At 39.6% G+C, this 20,832-nt stretch overlaps 5 protein-coding genes across 6 annotated transcripts in view; 1 reads left to right on the forward strand and 4 right to left on the reverse strand.

Annotated features, from left to right (window-relative positions):
* The window catches only part of LOC140948809 (synapsin-2-like), a 59,858-nt gene that overhangs the window by 20,760 nt on the left and 18,266 nt on the right, over positions 1 to 20,832 (forward strand). The gene's annotated exons all lie outside the window — the stretch shown is intronic.
* LOC140947639 (metalloproteinase inhibitor 3-like) lies at positions 293 to 7,399 on the reverse strand. The gene is made up of 2 exons (XM_073396793.1): positions 7,263 to 7,399; positions 293 to 1,710 (listed from the first exon to the last, which is right to left on the reverse strand). Exons 1-2 carry the CDS (start codon positions 7,369 to 7,371, stop codon positions 1,172 to 1,174), a joined length of 648 nt encoding a protein of 215 aa, XP_073252894.1. The 5' UTR covers positions 7,372 to 7,399; the 3' UTR covers positions 293 to 1,171.
* On the reverse strand, positions 4,008 to 5,397 carry LOC140947637 (uncharacterized). Its single transcript, XM_073396792.1, has one exon. It carries the CDS (start codon positions 5,226 to 5,228, stop codon positions 4,008 to 4,010), a length of 1,221 nt encoding a protein of 406 aa, XP_073252893.1. The 5' UTR covers positions 5,229 to 5,397.
* LOC140947282 (metalloproteinase inhibitor 3-like) lies at positions 8,800 to 12,515 on the reverse strand. The gene is made up of 2 exons (XM_073396341.1): positions 12,230 to 12,515; positions 8,800 to 10,378 (listed from the first exon to the last, which is right to left on the reverse strand). The coding sequence occupies exons 1-2, from the start codon at positions 12,348 to 12,350 to the stop codon at positions 9,837 to 9,839; spliced, it is 663 nt and encodes a 220-aa protein (XP_073252442.1). The 5' UTR covers positions 12,351 to 12,515; the 3' UTR covers positions 8,800 to 9,836.
* On the reverse strand, positions 13,511 to 20,787 carry LOC140947284 (metalloproteinase inhibitor 3-like). The gene is made up of 2 exons (XM_073396342.1): positions 20,433 to 20,787; positions 13,511 to 15,359 (listed from the first exon to the last, which is right to left on the reverse strand). The coding sequence occupies exons 1-2, from the start codon at positions 20,548 to 20,550 to the stop codon at positions 14,770 to 14,772; spliced, it is 708 nt and encodes a 235-aa protein (XP_073252443.1). The 5' UTR covers positions 20,551 to 20,787; the 3' UTR covers positions 13,511 to 14,769.

Consider the following 20,832-nt stretch of genomic DNA (forward strand, 5'->3'; position numbering starts at 1 on the left):
CGATGATAACAGTAATCAAAACTGGGCTTGTTGGAAAGACCTACTATCCTAGACCCCCTACACCACGCTACTTGTCGTTAATTGGTCAGGGAAAGTTGTTATATTTAAAGCATTTTTCCGTCAAATTCTCCCGGCAGACGCTGTTTGAAGCTAGGGAACTGTATTCATCATGAATTCAAAGATAAATGTGAGAAAAATCAGCTCGATCGCGTATATCAGAGCTTTTCTGCAGTTTGCAGATTGCACCTCTAAGTAATGCTCTTGAAATAAAAGAAAGACGAGTCAGCAAGTCTTACAAGAAAGAAAGCTTCAGATTTATTGAAAGACCTGAACGAAAAACACATTTTTACGTTAACTTTAACCTTTTTAGGACAGTTAACTGGTTATGTTTCACCAAATCCACTTCGATTTTAAAATTATGCAAAGGGTGTGTGGTTTTTTTCCTATGAAACTAGCAGTCCTAATGACTGAATTTCATCTCGTCAAACTAGTTAAATTGAAAAACTATTACCTCGAGCAACCAAACAAAAGCAGCTAATATCATGTATAGCTAATATTACATGTACTGTCCTTAACTCTTTTTACGTCGTCATAAACGTACGATAAGTATAAACTCTTGAAATATTGGCAGTAAAACCACTCATTGATGTAATATAATACGACCATTCCTAAACTCAAAGACTTTCTAGATGTACTAAGAAAGTAATTCATGATTCTTTCCCAGCATGAAATCCAGCCCTGCTCCACATAGTGTTCCACTGTTAATACTCAGTGTTATCATGAGAAATTGCCTCCGCGGTGTCGTCTGTGTATGTAGAAGACTCTAATCTGTTTTGAAATTTTTTGTCCCTTGAAAAGTCATACTTTAGTAGGAAGTTCCTGGACATAGTTTTATAAATGCTTAAAACTACTTTTTTTCAAGTGCTTCGTCATATATAAACAAAAACAAAAAAGCTCGTGCAAAGTAAAAGTAGTGAAGAGATATTTTTAGTCTCTGTGGGTCGCTATCTAATCTACACACTTTGTAAACAGAATAATTCAGTGCAATCTAATTTTTCTGTCAGTAAAATATGTTTCGTTCCAAGGTAGAACATACTCGTTCTCATCTTTTGTCTAAAAGGTCAGATACGTATACTGGTTTCTTTTTGAAGGTTCGATCCATGTCTTATTCCTAAGGGATAACTAATTCATTCATGCATTTGTTGTACTCTTCTGTTTCACGCCATGCGCATGCGCTTTTTTCGGCGTTTACTAGACAATAGGAATGTCTCCATTCACAGTCACTGCAATAGAAATTGCCTGACTTGCGACATCCCTGTAGCTTCTTACAGCTTTCTGCGTAACACGGTGAGATCTGACAGTCGCAATTATCACCATAAAAGCGTCGTATTCCCATACGCTGCCGAGGGGTGACATCAGCCCATCTTTGGACCCACTTGCACTTACCAATCCGGAGTTTTTGTCCCGAAATGGTACCGGTCAACAGGTAGACAGTGTCGTTTGCCAGCTTAATCCCACACTCTTTTTCGCCAACAGAAGTGTAAGCCTTGGTAAACAAGCTACGTTGCTTGGATCCATGAGGGCGAATGTCCTTTGTTTGATTCAGGCCAACTGCTCCTTTATACGTTTTTAGGATCCTTAGATTGTAGACACGTTTGTCATAGTACTCCCCTGGTACCACTTCCTGGGACAATACTTTGGCGCGAATCACTAAACATGAGAAAAAGGAGACAAAAGCAAGAGTCTTTTAATCTTGAAACTGCAGTTAAATACTAGTAGGGCCTCAAACGTGATCAAAAAGAGTATTGTAGTTCTCCAATGTAACTGTTATTGCGGGAAGCTATTGCTTATTGTGTTTTTTTGCGAGCTATGACTTTAATAACGAACAATACTAATGCCATTGTACTTTCTAACTTTTAAAAATGATGGACCCGTTAAAGTTCCTGTTGTGACCCGGCCCGGCACACTCTAGAGGGAAGGAGTCTGGGGACTAAAATTAGATGAGTCCGGAGAGAGCGAAGTTCCTGAGAAGACAATTCCCACTCCCCGTTTCTAAGAGAGAAAGATAATAATAGTCAGAAGGCCTTGCTGTAGCGTGCTTTTCAAAGGTATTCTGGACATTATAACGGTACACAAATAACGTACTCACATTTCAGGGAGAAATCAGCACGGCTCAGGGACGTTTCTAAAAATAAGACTTTAATATTTCCGAGGCATGATATACCGACCGACACGTGCAAAAATGAACGATTTCCTTTCAGCTTTCATCCCGATTTCCCGGGCGTTTTTCCAATGACTTTTGCATGCTTAAAGACTTTCAAATTATGGAGATCAGAAGAAATATAGAGAGGTCACCAGCGGCAATATAAAACTGAACTTATGTGGGGAGGAGCGTTGCGTGACGACACTTAAAACGGCTGTGTAGCAGACTAATCAACTGTATAAAGCTACATAAAAATGTTGAAGGTAGGCAGTGTACATTAAAAAGCTGGCGATTTTCTTCTCCCCAGTTCTCTTGCGACTCTGCTCGCTCGTTTTTGTGGCTTCCCGCGCTCAAACGGAACTGCCATGTTCTTAAAAGGCATAGGGCCGAATCGCACTAGAGCCAGACAAATCAAAAATTGTTTATTTTATGTCAAAAATCTGTCAACGCTTGACTTGTCCTAATGCGATCGCGTATTTTCGAGTTAGCCAAATATTCCGAAGGACAGCCAAACTTCAAAGGCTGCGATGTCCTGCTCCGAGGCAGGACAAATGGATCAAACAACCGAGAATACAATAGCTGGTGTTTGTTTTTTAATTAAGACGTCAAAAATGATGAGTACAACGTGATCTTTGGTTTTCGCGCGTTCTTCACTTTGCAAGATGTCGGACCAAAACAGCCCGCCAAACAGCTTTCCATTTTGCTATCCTCCGGGTTATTTCTTCCAAAACTTTTATGATTCGTATCCATATCGGAATTCCACGACCTCGATGCCCCATGCTACTACCAGTAGTTCTCCGCCAGGACAGAGGAGTAGCAGTCCTCAGTCGGGAAGTAGTGCTAGTGGAACTAGCACTCCGACATGCGAGATTGCCAGCACTTCCACTGAAGGAAACACGAAGCAGGACAAGAGACAGGGCAAGACAACGCAAGACCGATGGACAGAGAACCAGGTGAAATACCTTGTGGATCTGTGGGAGGCGAATATATCAAGGTTGGAGAGCCAACAGTCGAGGAAAGTGTGGGGTGAAATCGCCACTAAAATAAACGAGCAATTCGACCTAGCGCGCCTTCCAAGTCAGTGCGAGAGAAAAATTAAGCACTTAAAAAAGAAGTACAAAGAGGCCAAGGACTGGAATCGATCGCAGACGGGAGGAAATAATGAAACCTGCGAACATTTTGATGTCTTTGACCGCGTGCTCGGAGGCAGGGATGTTGTTACTCTGAAGCACGTGCGGGAAACTGCAAATGCAGCAGCGAAAAATAAGGAGAAATTGCCTGACTCGCCTGCTGGTGACGAGGAGGAGGGATATACCTCGGATCAGGCAGAGGAAGCCCTTCAAGCAATGGGAATCAAAGTCAAAAGCAGGAGCGAGAGGAAGAAGGGAAAAGGAAAGGGAAAAGGGCGCAAGAGAAGCCTGGAGAACGACGATTCTGAGGATTTTGCTAGATTTACCGAGAGAGTGGAGCGCCAGGGTGATAGATTGGCAAATGCTGTAGAGCAAATGCAAGAAATGCAACGAGAGCAAACTCAGGCCATGACTGGTTTCCTCGCTGCTCTGACCAAGGCTATAGAAAAAAATTAAAGGCAACAGTTTTCGTTTATCCTTATTCACTTATCCTGCTTTGTAAACAATTACTCTGAAACTGCAAAGAGACAGTAGTTCAAAGCAATGCTATATTCTAGCGTTTATAAGTTTTCGTTCCAGTTTTTTTACAAAGTCTATATGATCAAGAAAACACGAACAGAACGAAAATAGCTCAAAACAATATGTTATTGTTAAGAGATCAATGATAAATAAAATCACATGGCAATGTACTCTTTTAGTAGTTCTCTGATATCGTCGCCATCCCTCAAAACATTTACATCATTATCATTTCCTCCGTCGTCGTCGCCATCATCCCATTCCCATTCATCGCCGGCATTAATGCAGAAATTGTGTAAAACAGCACATGCTACAACTGTATCACTCACAGAACTAACCCCGCTTTCGATTTGCTTTGTCAAAATACGCCAACGACTTTTCAGAATTCCAAAGGCGCACTCCACGGAAACTCTGGCCGAGGAAAGTTCCTCATTAAATGCAATTTCGTCGGGATCTTGCGTTCCTTCAGGGTAAACTTTTTGTAACCAGGGAGCCAAAAAATAAGCGCTATCGGCCACCAAATATGGACCAATCTCTCGGCCGAGAACATTCATAGTAGGACCAGTCAATAATTCTTGGTTCTCGCATCGTCTGTAAAGGCGACTGTTCCGTAACACGCGTGCATCGTGCAGGGATCCTGGAAAGCCAGCTGCTACATCTAGGAATCTTTTCTTGCCATCAGCCACGGCTTGGACGATTATATCGTAGCGCTGGAATCGACTGAAGTAGTCGACTCTGCTGTCAGTAGGGGCTTTGATCGTGACATGTGTGCAATCAATTGCACCAGCCACATTTGGAAGATCAGAAAGCTCTTCGAAAGTTTCCCTCGTTTCAACAACTTGAGCTTCAGTTTCAGGGAATTTGATATAATCATGTTTTATAGAAACCAGTCCTGTAACGACGTCTTCGACGGCCTCGATTACTGTCGTTGTCCCAACGTTAAAACCAGGCCCAATCGAAACGTATGTTCCTCCATGAGCTAAGCGCGTGAGCCCAATTGCCAATACCTTTTCTGGCTCAATACACCTTCTAAAACGAGTGTTTTGTCTTGTGATGTATGGGCGAAGGACATCCAAAAGCAAACGAAAAGTAGCTCTTCTCATTCGAAGCTGTTTCCTGAAATATTCGTCTGGGATTCTTGGGTCATTATAATGAATATCAAACCATGAATCGGCGGGTCGAGGGAGAACCCAAAAGTACGGATGTCCACGCCGATTTCGTCTTCGCCTTCGAATCTCGAACAATCTCAGAAAAGCTCTCCCCTCTAGTTGAAATTGAGCAAGAGACAAAATTATCAGCATCATCCTCAGCTGAGCGTACATCTGAAATTGTAGGACAAATGCTGCAGCTACAAAAAGCAGAAAACGTCTTGGGATCATGTTGTTATGAAATATGATTTCCCGCCAAGTATTGGATAATGGAAAGGTCACAAGTGTGACGAAATGTAAACATTTCGGATTTGTCCAACGTAAACAAAACGTTAGTGCGATGGAGCGTGGACAACAGACAAATTGTCAGCGGACAAACTTAAAGCCAAATCCTGTGGAGTTTGCCCCGGGACATTCGAAATGTCTGGCTCTAGTGCGATTCGGCCCATAGAGGACTTGCGGTTAGAAAAGTCTTTGACTGGAAGGCAACAAGGCTCCGCGACGGACGAAGGAAATTAAAAACGGTAAATCAAAAACATGGCCCACATATTTGAGTCAAGCGGTAGATAAAGAAAACAAAACTATAACAGTTTCAGAACGTGTTTTACAGTGCCAAGCAGGATTAAAAAGGAAAAACGTTTATAAGAGCTTGTTTCCGGGGCGTAATTGCCGTAATTGCGACATCAAGATAACAGCTGTTTTTTCAATGAACGAGCTTCAACAGCGTTATTAAGCTTAAATGGCCGATAAATTGTGTAAACAAACAAACGATATATCTGGAATATTTCCGTGGTTTTCCGTTACTGAAAAATGAGATAATCTCACCTTTTGATAACATTTAAGATACAGGCTTCGATCAAAATCTAACCCCTAAGACTTGCTTGATAAAATAATGGACTCAGTATTGAAAAATGTGTTGAACTGACACGTTTTGACCTGGAAACCAAGCAGAGGTGAAAATAAAGAATGTGTTTACGATGACAAATTGTTTGTTTTGTGTTATCTTTGGCTGGCAGCCCTTCCACACAGCACACTCACACACATGTGGTCATGACATATCACGAAGGGCGCATAAAAGCTAAGGAAGACCAATAAATTTTACTAACCGCAGTGAAAACCTTATAAGTAACGGCAAAAACTTATTAACTATTTGCCTACAATGTGATAAGTTTCAATTTTTCTTCAGTTGTAAACATCCTCAATTCTGGGTACCCCTAAGACCCTGGCTTAGATGATCGGAGATACCTTTACTACTACAGAATCATTATAAACTTTTAAAGTAAAGTGGCCCGGAGGTTAAAAAAAAGATTTCTTGGCAAGAATTTTTCATTTTAACTTATCACTTGCTCTGGGTTTGTGAGGTAATCTCTTGCCTTGTCTTCTTCTAATCCTGCTATTAAAAGCTGCTGCGGTTCATTTCCAGCTTATATATTAGCTCCCTACTGTGTCGCAATAAATAAAGGAAATCCTCAGTGAATCCTGTCGATTTGCGGCGAATATAATGCAATAGGTCTACCTAAATCTGGAGAAACTGCACGGGAAACTATCATCTATGACACCGTTTGGTTTTCCTGGCAGTGATTTAGATCATCGGCACTGAGTCATACACTATGAATATATAGCTATCACGTGAGTTTGTTGAGAAGAAGCAAACGGATATCTTCGCCGTAATGCTTTCTTCATTTTTTTCCTCGACAGCGGATAAATTCTCCTAAATACACGGCATAACCTATTTGTAATTCATGGCCACTTTCATCGGTCATCTTCACGCACTTTGATTTCACGATAATCATATATTTAAATTGCAATTGGTGATGTTATGTTCAACTGAATTTTAAACATATCAATGTTTTAAAACAGGAGATGAGAGGTTAATATTGACAATGTGATATCCTAATACTACAAGGCACTGTTAAAAGTCTGGTTAGTTTTGACATAAAATTTCCAAAGAAGTTGCTTCATACCCTCTTTCGATGAACCTAAATTAAAATTTTGCTACTGAAAGTGAACTATAGGAATGATATTGTCTCAGCTAAATTTCACAAAAGCTCCTCTCTGCACTGGACTGCAATGGGCAAAACTTGGGTGCTGGAGGTCTTCCAGAGGTCTTTCGCGTTTCTTTCTACAAAGGGCGTCTTTTAAGTACGTGCACTTGCCAATCGGTGAGAATACTTATAATAGCACTTCAATTTTGGTAGCTTGCTTCAAAGATGACCATTTGCTGCAACGTGATAAGTATCAGAACTTAATAGTGAATGAACTCACCAAAATGCGCATCACAAAAATTTTCTTGGGGATGACCTGGCTGGCATGAACACGCGTTGCAAGTAGCCAAAGTACTCAGGATCAGCGTGGCGTACATTAGTAGCGGCATCTTGGTTTGCTGACAGTGTACGAAACTGAAAACTACTGAACTAAGAGAGTTCGCTTCTTCCTTTTGTAGGAACTTATGAAACGTGATATCAGAATTTTTTAAAGGCGTCATGATATTCTTGACGTAATCTTTCCGAGAGTGATAAACGATCATGCAGAGGATAGCTCATGATCATTGGGGGCGTTACGGCGCGGTGCGGCGCGGCGTGCGTATCATAACCAATTATCATATCTATCCGTTGAGAAACAATTTCTAAGTCAACATTGCGCACTTAACTGCTGAAGATTCAATGCTAAATTCTTCTTTGATAAGAAGTTGTACGTGCAGGCGGGAAAAATTGTTTGCTATAAATATCTATTTTTCTGGCTGGGATATGTTTAACTCTACGTTTGTCGAGCTTTATCTTATCTTTTACGGTCTTTTAATTTGGGTTTACTTATCGGCCCTTTGGGTGTCTTTGTTTTTAATACCAGCTTTTTCTACATTTTGGAAAATACCACGAGGAAAAACGATAAGGCACAGGCACGTTTTGCATGCAGATCAGAAAAATATCTGCTCCTGATTACAGTTTAGACGACGGCATTTAAAACGAAATACGCCAGTTTCCATAAACAATTGAAATGTTTTTAATTGCCAGAAATATCAAAAGGTAACATTGGGTGTTGCAGGGTCAATTTTCAGTGTACGCTTATATGACGCGTTTTGCTTGATTAAAAATGAATAGCTTGAGAATTTTGATGAGGTGTTTCGATACAATTTCTCGGAGACCTTACCGATGTTTTTCAATCGCCTTAAAAGTGATTTTATCCTTGTCCGATCGCCACAAAATTTTCAACAGTGATTGACTATGAATTGAAGTTTGTCAAAATGAAGTTTTTAGTAAAATCGATCTATGACAACAATAAACAAAAAACTTTGAAGCCGATTTAATCCGAATTTCGCTCGATCTAGACCTGCTACTGATAATCCGACACCAGGAACTTAAAATGTGGTGTTAGCAAATAACCTCTGTGAGAAGTAAAAAATCCTGTGTGTTTGAATCCAAATAAAACATAAATATATTTCAAACCTTATATTTTCGATAGCCGTGATGAATTGTTCAATGAAAACGTTCTAAATAACTCAAATTAATCTCAAGTAGTATCAGAAGGCTGCTTAATGTCACATTCGTTGCATGGAAATTTTGGTGTATTTTCTTTATTATGATCCTGAAAACTAACATGTTTTCCCACCTTCTGTTTGAATGCAACTTTATTCTAAATTTTGACTTTTAGCGCTTTATTGTATATTTCTAAAACGGCTCGAAAGAATTCTTTTTAAACCTTATCACTGGGAATATTTTGGTGTTTTTTATAAGTGGTTGCTTAGTAGAGGTGGTAGCACGAAGAGATTCGATTACACTAGGAGTATAAATACCACTGCACTGTATTGATTTTGCTTATTTTACGACAAAACATCACAAGTTAGCTTTTACTAGTCACAGTCAAAATGAGTATACAATTAATAAAATAGCAGACATAGAGTCACAATTTTTGATCGCCTACATCAAATACGCATCCAATAATCAACTGCATACTTGGTGGAACTTGAAAACCATGACAATATGACAAAAACTGTGTTGTTCACGTAGATTTTTAAATTATGACAACCTTGAGTCACTTCTCTGTTATAACTAGGATGAAAAAATAATAATTACACATGATGTAAATGATATCAACCTCGTCCCCAGGGCTTTTTTTTGTTAATGTATAATGTATTTGGCATAAATACCACGAGTGATATTTCAAATTTGTTAGACGAAATTTGAGAGAATTTTGAAATATCATGAGTGTTATTTATGCCAAATATCACGTACAAATCATGCTATAATTTGTTTATACTACTACCCGCAAGAGGTTTGTAATTTTCACATCTAGGTATTTCAAATTAAGCTGAAATACCACTGCTCTAAGCCAATCAAATTGCAGAAATTTCTCATGTAGTAGTATAAAAGGGGGAAAATTGGAAAATATTGGATGTGGGGGTTGTTAAAGATTGAATAATAAGAGCGGTTTTCATTTGAGTGTCGAAAAGTAATTGGTTTTGCACTTTCTACACGATGCGATTGGCTTAAAAGATTCGCGCCACCTTTTCATCCAATCAGAAGTAAAACCAAAGCCAATTGTGACGCGCTCGCATGCATTTTCCCGCGCTTTGCGTCAGCCACATGTAATTACTTCGAGTTTTGATTGGTTCAATGTATTGTCTGTGTCCTATGTGATTGGCCAGAGTAATTACTTTGGTTTTGGTTTTACGACACTCAAACGAAAACCACTCTAGTAGACAAATACCAGATAGTCCACCACCACAACAAGGTGCCTCTGATCCCATTAGCAGACTAACTGGTTTATATGTATACCTTTTCTACCCTAATTTATTTGTCCCAAATCAACATCATTTCCCTCAAAAAACAACCAGAATGCCCACTAAGGCAGCTGGTCAATGCAGTCAATATAATCAGCGGTTTTACTCCAGTAACATTCGTTTCTTTCTCTATTCTTCAAACATTGAGAATGGAGCCATTCACAGCCCCTATAAAAATACCCCAGCCATTGTGGCGTAACATCACATCCTTTAAGGGGCCTGTTGCATCCTGGTCTTCCAAAGCACGGAGTAATATGACACTCGCAGTTTTGCCCATAGATTCCGCTGATTCCTAGTTTGTACGCGGGCGTAACATTGGTCCATTCTTCAATCCAGCTACCTTCGTTCATGTGAAATTTTCCATTTTTGATTAGTCCTGACAGGAGGTATTCCGTCTTGGCGTCGCTTCTTAACACTTTCCTATCAACGTAAACTTCCACGGTCAAATTGGTTTTCCCAGAACTGTTGCCTTCAACATTTTTCGTCTGGTTTTCGAGCAGGTCTTCTCCTTTGTAAATTTCTAGGATTTTAAGATCATAAACGCGAATCTTATGTTTTCCGCCGTCTTCTGAGTGGTTTTTGGGTAACACCTTGGCGTGGACAACTGAATAAAGGAAAAGAAGAGTGAATTGTGGTAATAAGATAAAGTTACAATATATTGTATAAATATAACATAAATCAAGAGACGTCTTTTCTTTGTAGCCTGCGAAAGCCTCGTTTCTCTCCAGCCGTAAACAGACGTCGCTCTTTAATTTTCTCGGCGTGTGGAAAAAACGCCGAAAACGGCGTCTGCTGACGCAGTCTATTTTCTTTGGTGATCAAATCTTTTCTTCTTATAACCTTATTGTATGATTGAGAAGTGATATTTTAAGGAGAAATGAGAGGCTGGCCAGATAAATTTTCACTTTTTGATATGCCTGGAGTTGAAGAAGAATATTTGCAAAATAGAACGTATCCATATAAGGAAATACGGTTGACGCCTGATATTTCATCAAATTTCTGATGGTTCTTCCGTTCAGCGAAGTCTCACACCACCAACACAAATTTAGTTCGCTGTAGGGGGTGCCAAACGTCATATTGTCATATTAGTACGTGATTCACCAACAAGCCGCCCCATCACACTGGACACGATTTAGTACAAACTGGTTAAGGTACATTTGATAGGGCATTGCTTTTCAACTTTCACACAGCTCAAATGGAGAGGTTCATCACCATAGTGTGTTTGTTCTGCCATGGGCAAGTACAATTATAAAAATACGGGGAAAGAGGGTGGTACTTCCAGTGGTCGGGATGCTCGTCAACTCGCTTTATACGAGGGGTGGAAATTGCAGAATTTGGTCTCACTTAGGATCTGAAGCCAACATTTTTTGCCGTAAAGGTATCGCTTAGGGTGGTGCGTAAGGAAATATCCATACTTAAAAGGGCAAATGTCGTCAAAGTTTTGTAGATCATGACTTCCTTTAGGGTCAAATAAAACCTAAGCCACACCAGATTGGTCACCTTTAGGAGCATCCCCCCGTTACTCTTATATGGGAGGTTTTCCCGGGGAGTAAGCTACACCCTAGAGATACAAAGAAGCAGTCGGAGTAGGCGCCAAGATTGCCAGCCTTTCGAGTCGTCAGGTGAAAAAAAATGTTTTACTAGAATTAGTTGTTTTCCTGGTTGTTTTACATTATGTTTTTTAAAGATTCGTTGAAATTTCATGAAACGTTGTCTTCCTTTTCTAAGCTTGATGAAAAATTGTCCCGAAAACTTTGGACGACAGTGGGGTTCGAGGCACGAGTTAGTCCAGCGTGTTTATCACAGACTAGCATTTTTTCTCCTTGTTTCCGGTGCCCGGGGGGGGGGGGGGGAGGGACGGGGGGCGTGTGTGATTCAGCTTCCGCTAGGACGAGATCACGAGATATCCTTTTTGAACTCACGTTGTGAAGGAATACGTGTTCCGCAGGAACTTCTCGTGTATTCTTTTTTACGTTTTCTTTCGTTTTTTACCTAATAGAAAATAATGGCTCGCTGTTACTGGGCTCCGGAAAAAGAAACTCTTCGGTTCCAGGCCGAGAAAAGGGACGAGCAACAAAAATCTTCCAATAGTTCTCCGATCCTAAATAAAAGGATTATTATCCAGGTTATGACCTGTTATTGCGCGCAAGAGAAAAAAAAACTTAATCCATTTTAATGCTTACAAGAGAAAAAACAGTCGGCAAACTATCCGGGAATTTTTCTTATTAACGGTACAAAGACGATGCTTTCAGTGTATTATCCGCATCAGTCATTCGTGCCCATTTGCTTTATTTCTCATTTCCTGACATTTGTGACATTTTTTCTTTGATTTTCTCCGTCTTTCGAGTCCTTGACCATTGACCCTGTCATGGGTATTTTAAAATAACGTGACAAGCCGCTTACTTCAGTTCAAAACATTGCCTCGGACAACAAGAAGGTTAACAAAGACACTCACCAAAATCTGCCGAACAGAACTGTTCTTGAGGATGCTTCATGTAACGAGTGACTGGTTGGCTTTTACCGTACACACAATCTCCAACGCTCATCAGCAGTAGAGCCAAAAGAATCAAAGACATTCTTTCTTCCTCTGCAATTCCCACAACAACGTTGAACTGGCTTGGCTAACTTTTAACTAATCTACGGTCTCGTCGGTTGCTTTTATTTTAAAGCACTGGTGATTTGCGTACTTCCTGTACACAGCAAGGCCACAATCCTGCTATCGAAACATTTGCGCAACAGCCTCGCCTCAAGGCACTAGGTGGAGTAATTATCTAATGACGTGACATGACGTCATAAGAACGATTAACCTACGATAGGAGCATGTACCTAGCCATTTCTCGAATATCTAACATCTGATTTTTTCCTTTCATTTTCGAGCCCAAGAACAATCATTCAAATCAAGAGCTAAACAATATAAGCTAATAAACCAGTCCATTTTATTTTGTCAACATTAATTCTTGAAATCCCGATCTTGAATTTTAAACAACAGCTTTCCGGGCCCTTTAGTTATCAGGAATTTGGCGAGAAACGAGCGCGGGCTGCTGGATCTTTTATGAGAACGGTATTTTATTAAACCCAAATAAAGCAGTTTTAGAAAGCACGAGTGGCCAGACTGCTGTGCAGAAAATAGAAAAAAATTGATACTATAAAGGAAAAAACAAAACGAAGCCCAAAAATATCGGAACAAAATGAAAATCTCCATAGGTCTATTAATTACCGGGCTCCTGAGTAGAGTGGGTAGTAGCTTGTAGAATTAAAGGGCCGGGGAAAGATGAAAATTGCCGTGGAGAGAGGGGAAGGTCACTGTTTTTACTCCATTCCCTCCCTCCTCGCCCACCCTACGTGTTTTTCACCTTTCCCCTCCCGTGACGGGAGCCCACAATACAGGCCAGCTCTCTATACAGCGGTCTATTTACTGCGTTGTACCTTACAGTTCATCGTAGTTATTAATGCCTGGAGGCTCAAGATTCTTAGCCTTCTGAATAAGGTGTGCTTCGCACCTAGTTTCAATTAAGATTAGTAGTATGTATGGTTTTATAGGGGGGAGGAGAGGAGGCGAAGGACTCCATAAAAAATGCTGTGTTAAAAAATTGCAGTATTTCACAAAGAGGGAGACTAATAACCTCGTGCCACCCTTGCTTATTGAGTGCTTAACAGTCCTCTCAAATGCAACCATACCTCAGTAGGCAATATAATTAAGATAATTTAGATGCAGTGTGACTAATCCATACTCGCCTTCCATTGTTCCTTTTGACATTTAGTCGTACGTTTTTATTCCAACTACTTACATTTGCTACAACAATGACAAATGTTATAAAATAACAATTTGACTACACATGTACAGTTACTTATTTGGTGTTCGTGAACTGAACACATAGTCTCAACTATGTATAACATGTTGTTTAAAGCACATACCATAACTATTTTTACTTAAACACCTCATTCTCGATCTTGGTTTGGTGGACTCGGCGTTTATTGCAAGAAGCAGTTTATTTGAAAATCAATCGAGAATATATTTTTCAATGTAAGGACTTAAAAAGATGTAGGGACACATAAACGTTAAAAAGCATCCTGACTTCTCACGCCACTTATCGGGCAATGATGTCACGCTTGAGGTTAAGATTGTTTGATACGCGTATTATAACCTACTCGTCCAGCAAATGTTACTCTTACTGTCATCTGGTTACTATGTATACAGCTTTTTTCTGAAAGCGCGCGCTCTAATTGGCTTTTTCGAGGTCACATGACAATAAACAAAGTTTTTTTTTCCATCAAAAATATCTAAGCGCCCCCTCAAGCTTGCAAATTTTAGCTAGACGGGTTGTTATTGAGATACCACAGGAGTCCATAAGTAGCAGCGAGCAACTTCCATGCGCTTGTGTCAGGGCGTTTGTACGGACCAGTTTATTTTTAGAACGGTTTGGGCGCGAATTTTGAATATCTTCTAAACTCCACAAACCAGTCAGCAAATTCAACAGACCTAAAAATGATATTTTTTGCCTTTTAATAACGTTTAGGTTTCCCTTTTGATATCTAATACTTTGAATACGCTAATAGACATGGTGGAGATTCTATTTTTCCGGGAAAAAGTGCCCTAAAATGCGATTAAAAATAAACTGGTCTGTAAAAACGCCGTGACATAGGCCTAGTATGGGAGTTGTTCGCTCCGGGTTGTTGGCTCCTGGATACCAGCAATAAGGTGACCCTTAGAAGTCCTTTCATGTGTGCTTTTACTATTGCTTTCATGAGATTTAGACATTCGATTTCGCGGTAGAGTTCTTTAACCTATACTGTTGAATTACTCTCATCACTTACAATTACCAAGCGTACTACTGTAGCTAGCTTTTTGTCTCGAAAACATCTTTGTTTATTACAAGTGGATTTAAAACCTTTTCGCAAGAATATTATGTGAAAAAGCATGTCCTACTGCGTGTTTTGTACAGTGAAAAAACGCAGTGTTAATGCAAGTTAAAAAATCAATACAATCTCAGTAGCTCACGGGATTCTTTTCAAACACTTCTTGTACTCGCTGGTTATCCGCCAAGCGCATGAGTTTCCTCGCCAGTCCCTAACGCAGTAGGAGTTCTTGCTCTTACAAGTTTCCTTCATGGGCGCGCCCCAATCCACCTTGTGACAGCCCTGTAGCATTTGGCTGCAGTTACTACCAAAACACAAACCGACCTGGCACATGCAGTTTTCACCGTAAAAACGTCGGATTCCAGCACGTTGCTTGCGTGTGATTTCTGACCATTCTGTCCGCCAATTACAACTGCCAGTCCTCAGCTTTTTGTTGAGTATTTGACCCGTCAGAAGGTACACGGTGTTGTTACGCAGGGGAACGTTGCATGAAGAAGCGTTTGGCGTGGTGTAGAGCTTAGCAAGCCACGTCCGTCTTCTTGATCCGTAAACTTGAGCACCGTTCGTCTCTTTGACGTCCATGGCTCCTTTGTAAATTTTGAGTATTCTTAATGTGTATACTTGTTCTTGAATAAACTCAGCTGGGATTTTTTCTAAGACGGCTGTCTCTGGTGACTCTGTGAGTAATGGCTCCTCAGTTGACTTAGACAGAACTTTGGCCCGTATGACTGTTAAAACAATGGTAAAATCGCTATTAACCTTTCAAATCCCAGGAGGTGCCAACATAGATTTTCTCCTAACAACATCAGTACATTATAATGTTAAAAGGTTTAAGAATTAATAAAATGATCACTAAAGAGAACAGTTCTCTCAGCTAATGTTGTAATGGTAGGCATGGAGATCATGGGAATCTGCCCATCTAACACCCAACATTAGCACTAGGCTGCAAAACAGTTTTTTTTTTCAAAATCAGTAACGAAATCGGAAAAGCGCGGCGTAAGAGTCTTACGCGCGCGAAACGCGCGAGCCTCACGCGCCCGTGAGAGAAAAAAATATTTTTAGCGTCTCTTCCCGTTCTCGCTCTTTGTTTTCTGCCTCGTTCCAGACCTTTTGTTTGACTGCTCGCGCGTACTTGAATACGCAAAAATACTGACTGCCGTCTACATTAGCACTTACTTCTCACTTAGGGCAAAATGTTGGCTTAGGGGAGGGTTAGGTGGGTAGGTTCCCAGAAACATATAATGACCCGAGATGATCAGGGTTAATGAAAGGGAAGTAAGCTAGACAAAATAAGGACTCCTTTAGCTAAGGAAGGACAAAAATCGTTTCCTTAATTTTCAGCATGTGTAGATATCATCTTACTAAATGTCGTATTTACTAACACCTATCGAAGTTTGCAGAAAGGTCTCTTGGTTAGCATACTATGTTTCTCTCTCCTAAAGAACTTTGATCTATTTTAAGGACATCAAACGCTGCGCCGTGTGTTTGTTTACTTAATAACATTCAAAAACTCATTAATAATTCATAAAGCAAAACAAAATAATTTAAGTTTATTGAGTGTCTTTATATCTGATAAAGACATGGTTAAACTTTACGTCCAATTCTTTGGACCAAAATAACCCAAAATCTTAATATTAGTGCAAGATAACAGAGATTCTGAAGCCGTTCAAAAAACTCGTAGTCTTGTATTATCGGGTTTAAAAACTCCGACTTCGCCTCGAGTTTTCGGCTCGTTTTTTAAACAGTACATATTAACTCCGGGGCAAAGATCCATTATTTGTGCATCCTGGAAACAAGTTTCATCTTGATTGTCGATTTCCAATTTTATCATCCTTCTTAATTACAATTCTCTGTTGATAGCCTCCGCTGGGTTTTTCCTGCCCTTTCTGTTTTGGAGTCTGAAAGTCGATAAATTGTTTACTAAATTGATAATCTAAGCCTTAAAAAATTGAAAATCTAGCCTTAAAATCTTTAGTATCAAAGTAAAAAAATGTTACGTTGTGATTTATGTTAAGCCGTCTGAAATTGCAGTTATTTTGAATCCTCTCTGTTAAAAGATGTCTTCTTTAAAAAAGGAAACTTCAGTCCTCTTTGTTTTTAATTGCGGCCTGATTTTGTTTGCTTAATCGTCTGATCCCATAGACTGTTTGGAAATTCAATGCTTTGCCAGTGTACATTTCAATTTGAAATAAAAGGATATAGGAAACAGTTTTAATACTGGATGACATCTTTCATGGCGATCAAGGCTGTGACTAATGCCATTCGTGAAACTTTCAAGCGTAACTTATACTACGCTGAAATTCTGAAAGGGACCACAGAATAAAGAATAATAATGAACAGAAAGAATGACATGAGTAATAAATTTTCCACCAACTTTTAACTTTGAACTTCTAAAATTGCCGATCAAATGATTCGATCGCGAAGCCGGTATATCAAACACGAGAATGGATGTTTTACCTGATTTCCAGATACCTTGTACGCGGTTAACTTTCAACTTATGACTCAGTCCTTCGCTCGATGTGCGAACACCAGATGAGAATTTCCCATGACTCGCACTTAGACTGCCGTTTACATTCCCCTATTTTTCCGTAACATCGTCGAGATCGAGCGCTTTGCCCAAACCTGGACGACCACCCTTTTGGTGCATAAGAAAAACAGATCCTGACGCTCTTACGAAAAACTAGGGGACTGTGAACAGCCTGTGAACAGCCTGTGAACCTTGACCAAATTTTGCACAAAGTTGTTCTTTCAAAAAATATCTTGGAGATAGTTAATCCTTTCTACTCGATTCCTTGTTCGATAAGTATCTGTTAGTTACAGTCAGATCACGTTAGACTGGCACACTCAATTTGCCTGTGACTCTCACTGAGTGCTGGTTATACCACGATAGCTCATAACGGCCTGTATGCTGTAGCCATGCGTACTTTGTTTTATTACGAGGAGACTTATAAGACCGATTGGAGTCTAATTCGGTCTGTAGTCATAAGAGTGATTAACAAAATCGGACGACCAGGTTGCGGGAGTCCGATTTGTTTTATCACGAGTAGGGTTAAAGATCGAAACAGATGATACGAAATGATGTTACCAATCAATCATATCCTCAACAAAATTTGTAATAATGTTAGATTGTCTTTTAAATTAAATCACGTGGTCTTACAAGAGTTGTTTGCTAGAAGTGACGAAAACAAACAACGTTCAAGTGGGCGTGCGATGGCGCGTACTGTCAAATAACTCCATGTCGCTAACTGTTCTATACATCACGCTGTCTTAATACCACTGAAATCATGCGGGGCTACTAACAGCCAATCAGATTAGAGAATTTTGTTATAGTTATGATTTTTTTTTAAATTCTGAGACAATAATAGTAATAATACCAAATTATATAGAGCTCAAGTCATGTCGCATTAGCTTAAAGCGCTTTATCACTGTCAAAAATGGTAAAATTTACAAAACATACCAAAAATAGAAATAACTTCATTAAATAAAAAAAGACTTGCTGCCTGTCCGGTTGGTCGATACAGAGGCGTATTTACGACTACAAAAGGCAAGTACACTTCATACTGAGTTTAGTCGCGATTGGGCCGAGGTAAATAACGAAGGCTCATGTCTGGTGAAAACAATATTTCTAGGATCAACGCCTCTTAGACTTCCTGTGAGATCATTAATTAGGCGATTCTATATTTGCCGCTTTTTATCTGTTACTTAGACGGTATGGACACCAAAATAAACTGCAGAATTATTTTTATTATTAATATTTTTCCAAAAAAAAAACAATCACAATTTTCTGACTGCGAGATTCTTTAAATATTTCCCTCATACTGAAAAGCCCCAGGAACTGGGACTACGCAATAGTCACTCTTAGAATCTAATCTTATCTACATACACTCTCAAACGAAGGACTACCTCCCGTAATAATCAGAGCCACTGACTGACGTCTCAGTGGTTATCAATGAATTGGTAGTATTCGTGGATTAACTACAATGGCTAGAGCCTAGAGCCAAACGTTAGATCCTCTTCAGTTAATCCTTCTACAACAGGAAGCAGAGCGAATCTGTACAATTGTTTGATGAAATAAGTTAGGATTTCCCTGGATTTCCACCTCATCAATAATTGCTTACATTGAATTTACGTGCCGAGGTAAACGCCTACCCTAACTGCCCTGCGATAGTATTTAAAAGTTGAGCCATAAATAATAACTGAATATCCCTTGAGACGGAAAGGATGAAGATATGTCTTCCAAAGCTGAATCGTATCTGCTTGGTGTGACTTATTCGCTTCGCGTGACTAATGGGACAAATGGTGACAAGAAAATTGTTTCAAGTGGCGAAATGTTACTGATCACGTTTGTTTCTATCTCTCACGCAAAAATCACGAACGTTTTACTCCACTTGTGATGAAGAGACCCACCAAGAAAAAGCCCTTCAAAAAGATAAAAAAATCATCGGAGTGATCTGTATAGACGCGATTTCAATACCCAACTAGCGAAGAATTTCCGCTGAGTTTCTAGAGAGTGGCGCTTATGCAATGAGGGCAAAAGGTCTCTTGTCATGCTGATATATTTATCGTCACAATAAACCATGATCTTCAAGATTGTTATGTCTAACGTCTAGGATTATCCGTTCAAAGAAACATCTCATCTAGCTACCATCTCCATTCCTTGTGTGATAAATGCCAAAGAAGTTATTCCACCTTGTCGGATTAGTTTGTCACTTCACATATTTTGGTCTTTTGCTATTATCTTGGGATTTAATCCAGCTTTAAGTAAGGAACTTATTTGTTATCGTTTATTTGAGAATCGCAAATACAACTGCTCGATAAATGTCTCCGTGTGTTGTGAAACGTTACCGTTGATCAGCGAATCATACCGCGCAAGTACAGGGAAAAACATCGGTAGAATCAGACACCGGTAGAATCAACCAAAAAGATGTCTAGCGTGTAAATTCTTTAACTTTCTCATCAAATCGTCTTAAGAATATTAGACAACTTAAAACGGCTAATAAAATTACCAAATCTTGTTTCTAACCGATTGCCTTGCCTAATACCCCCGCCGGAGAAAAACAGCTTTATAGTATGTCTATGAAATGCGTACAACCCAAGGGCCAAAAGCCATACGTTCGTTTTCCGCACGCAATCAAATGCATAGGTTTCAAATATAGAAAACGATAAACACCTTTGAGTGATATAGTGACACTTTTCAGCAGATTGATCTTTCAGTTGTCTTTCCTCTCGGGTTTCATTGGTGAAATAAATTTGGATTTTCTGATAAAATCTGGGTGGTTGACTTGTCGAAGGGACAAGTCAAACGATTTGTCAAATTCACGGACATAAAATGGCGATGAGCATGTTTCAATGAAAACTTGGCACGTTGGGTTAAATTTAACATGGGTAATCGAATAGAAAAACAAAATTGATGTTTTGTTTTGAGATTGAATGCAAATATTCTGTTTTATATATTGAATGAATAATCGCAATGTGTGGGATGGGCTATCAAGTCAACATCAGTAGATCGAGAGCCGTCTTTATTTTTGTCTACATTTGTACGCTCCTGTTACTGCTGCTGTTCATAATGCCAGATTACATTATTACTGAGAGAGAACATTGTCCAAAGACACGGTCTCCCTTTTTCGTGTTCATTTGTTCGTATTCGTTGTGAATGGAAAAAGTTAAAAAGAAAACGACAACATTTACAGTAATTATTCAGATTGGGTAGAAATTCTTAGCTGTCATTTTCGATTCCATAGCCATGATGCAATAATATGTACCTGTTGAAGACAAAATATAAAACAAAACCTTTTACTTACCAAATGCCGAATTGCAATAGTCATTTTGAGGGTGCCTTGGAAGACATGAACACGTACGGCAAAACCCCGTTGTGAAAAGAGCATTGCCGAGGAGAAACGCAAAAATGTAACTTTCCATCTTAGCTTACACCGAAATCTTGCCCTTTGCAGTGGAAAGAACTCCAGTGTCAGTTACCGCGTTAGCTGAATCAGTGTTTTCTTGTTTCCGCCAGCGGCCAAACCAGTCCAAGTGAAAAGGCGTTTTAGTTTACAGTTTTTCACCTTGTAATCGGATACGTGGGCGTCTTCTTTCGGGAAAAATGCGACCCTTATTTTTCATGCCCTCGTGATGACACCAGGTTTAAAAAAATTAGCAGCGAATTCAAAGAGGGTATAGTCACGCTTCAGGGACCACACAGGG

This window comes from Porites lutea, chromosome 9 (assembly GCF_958299795.1).
Source record: "Porites lutea chromosome 9, jaPorLute2.1, whole genome shotgun sequence".
Taxonomy (NCBI): domain Eukaryota; kingdom Metazoa; phylum Cnidaria; class Anthozoa; order Scleractinia; family Poritidae; genus Porites; species Porites lutea.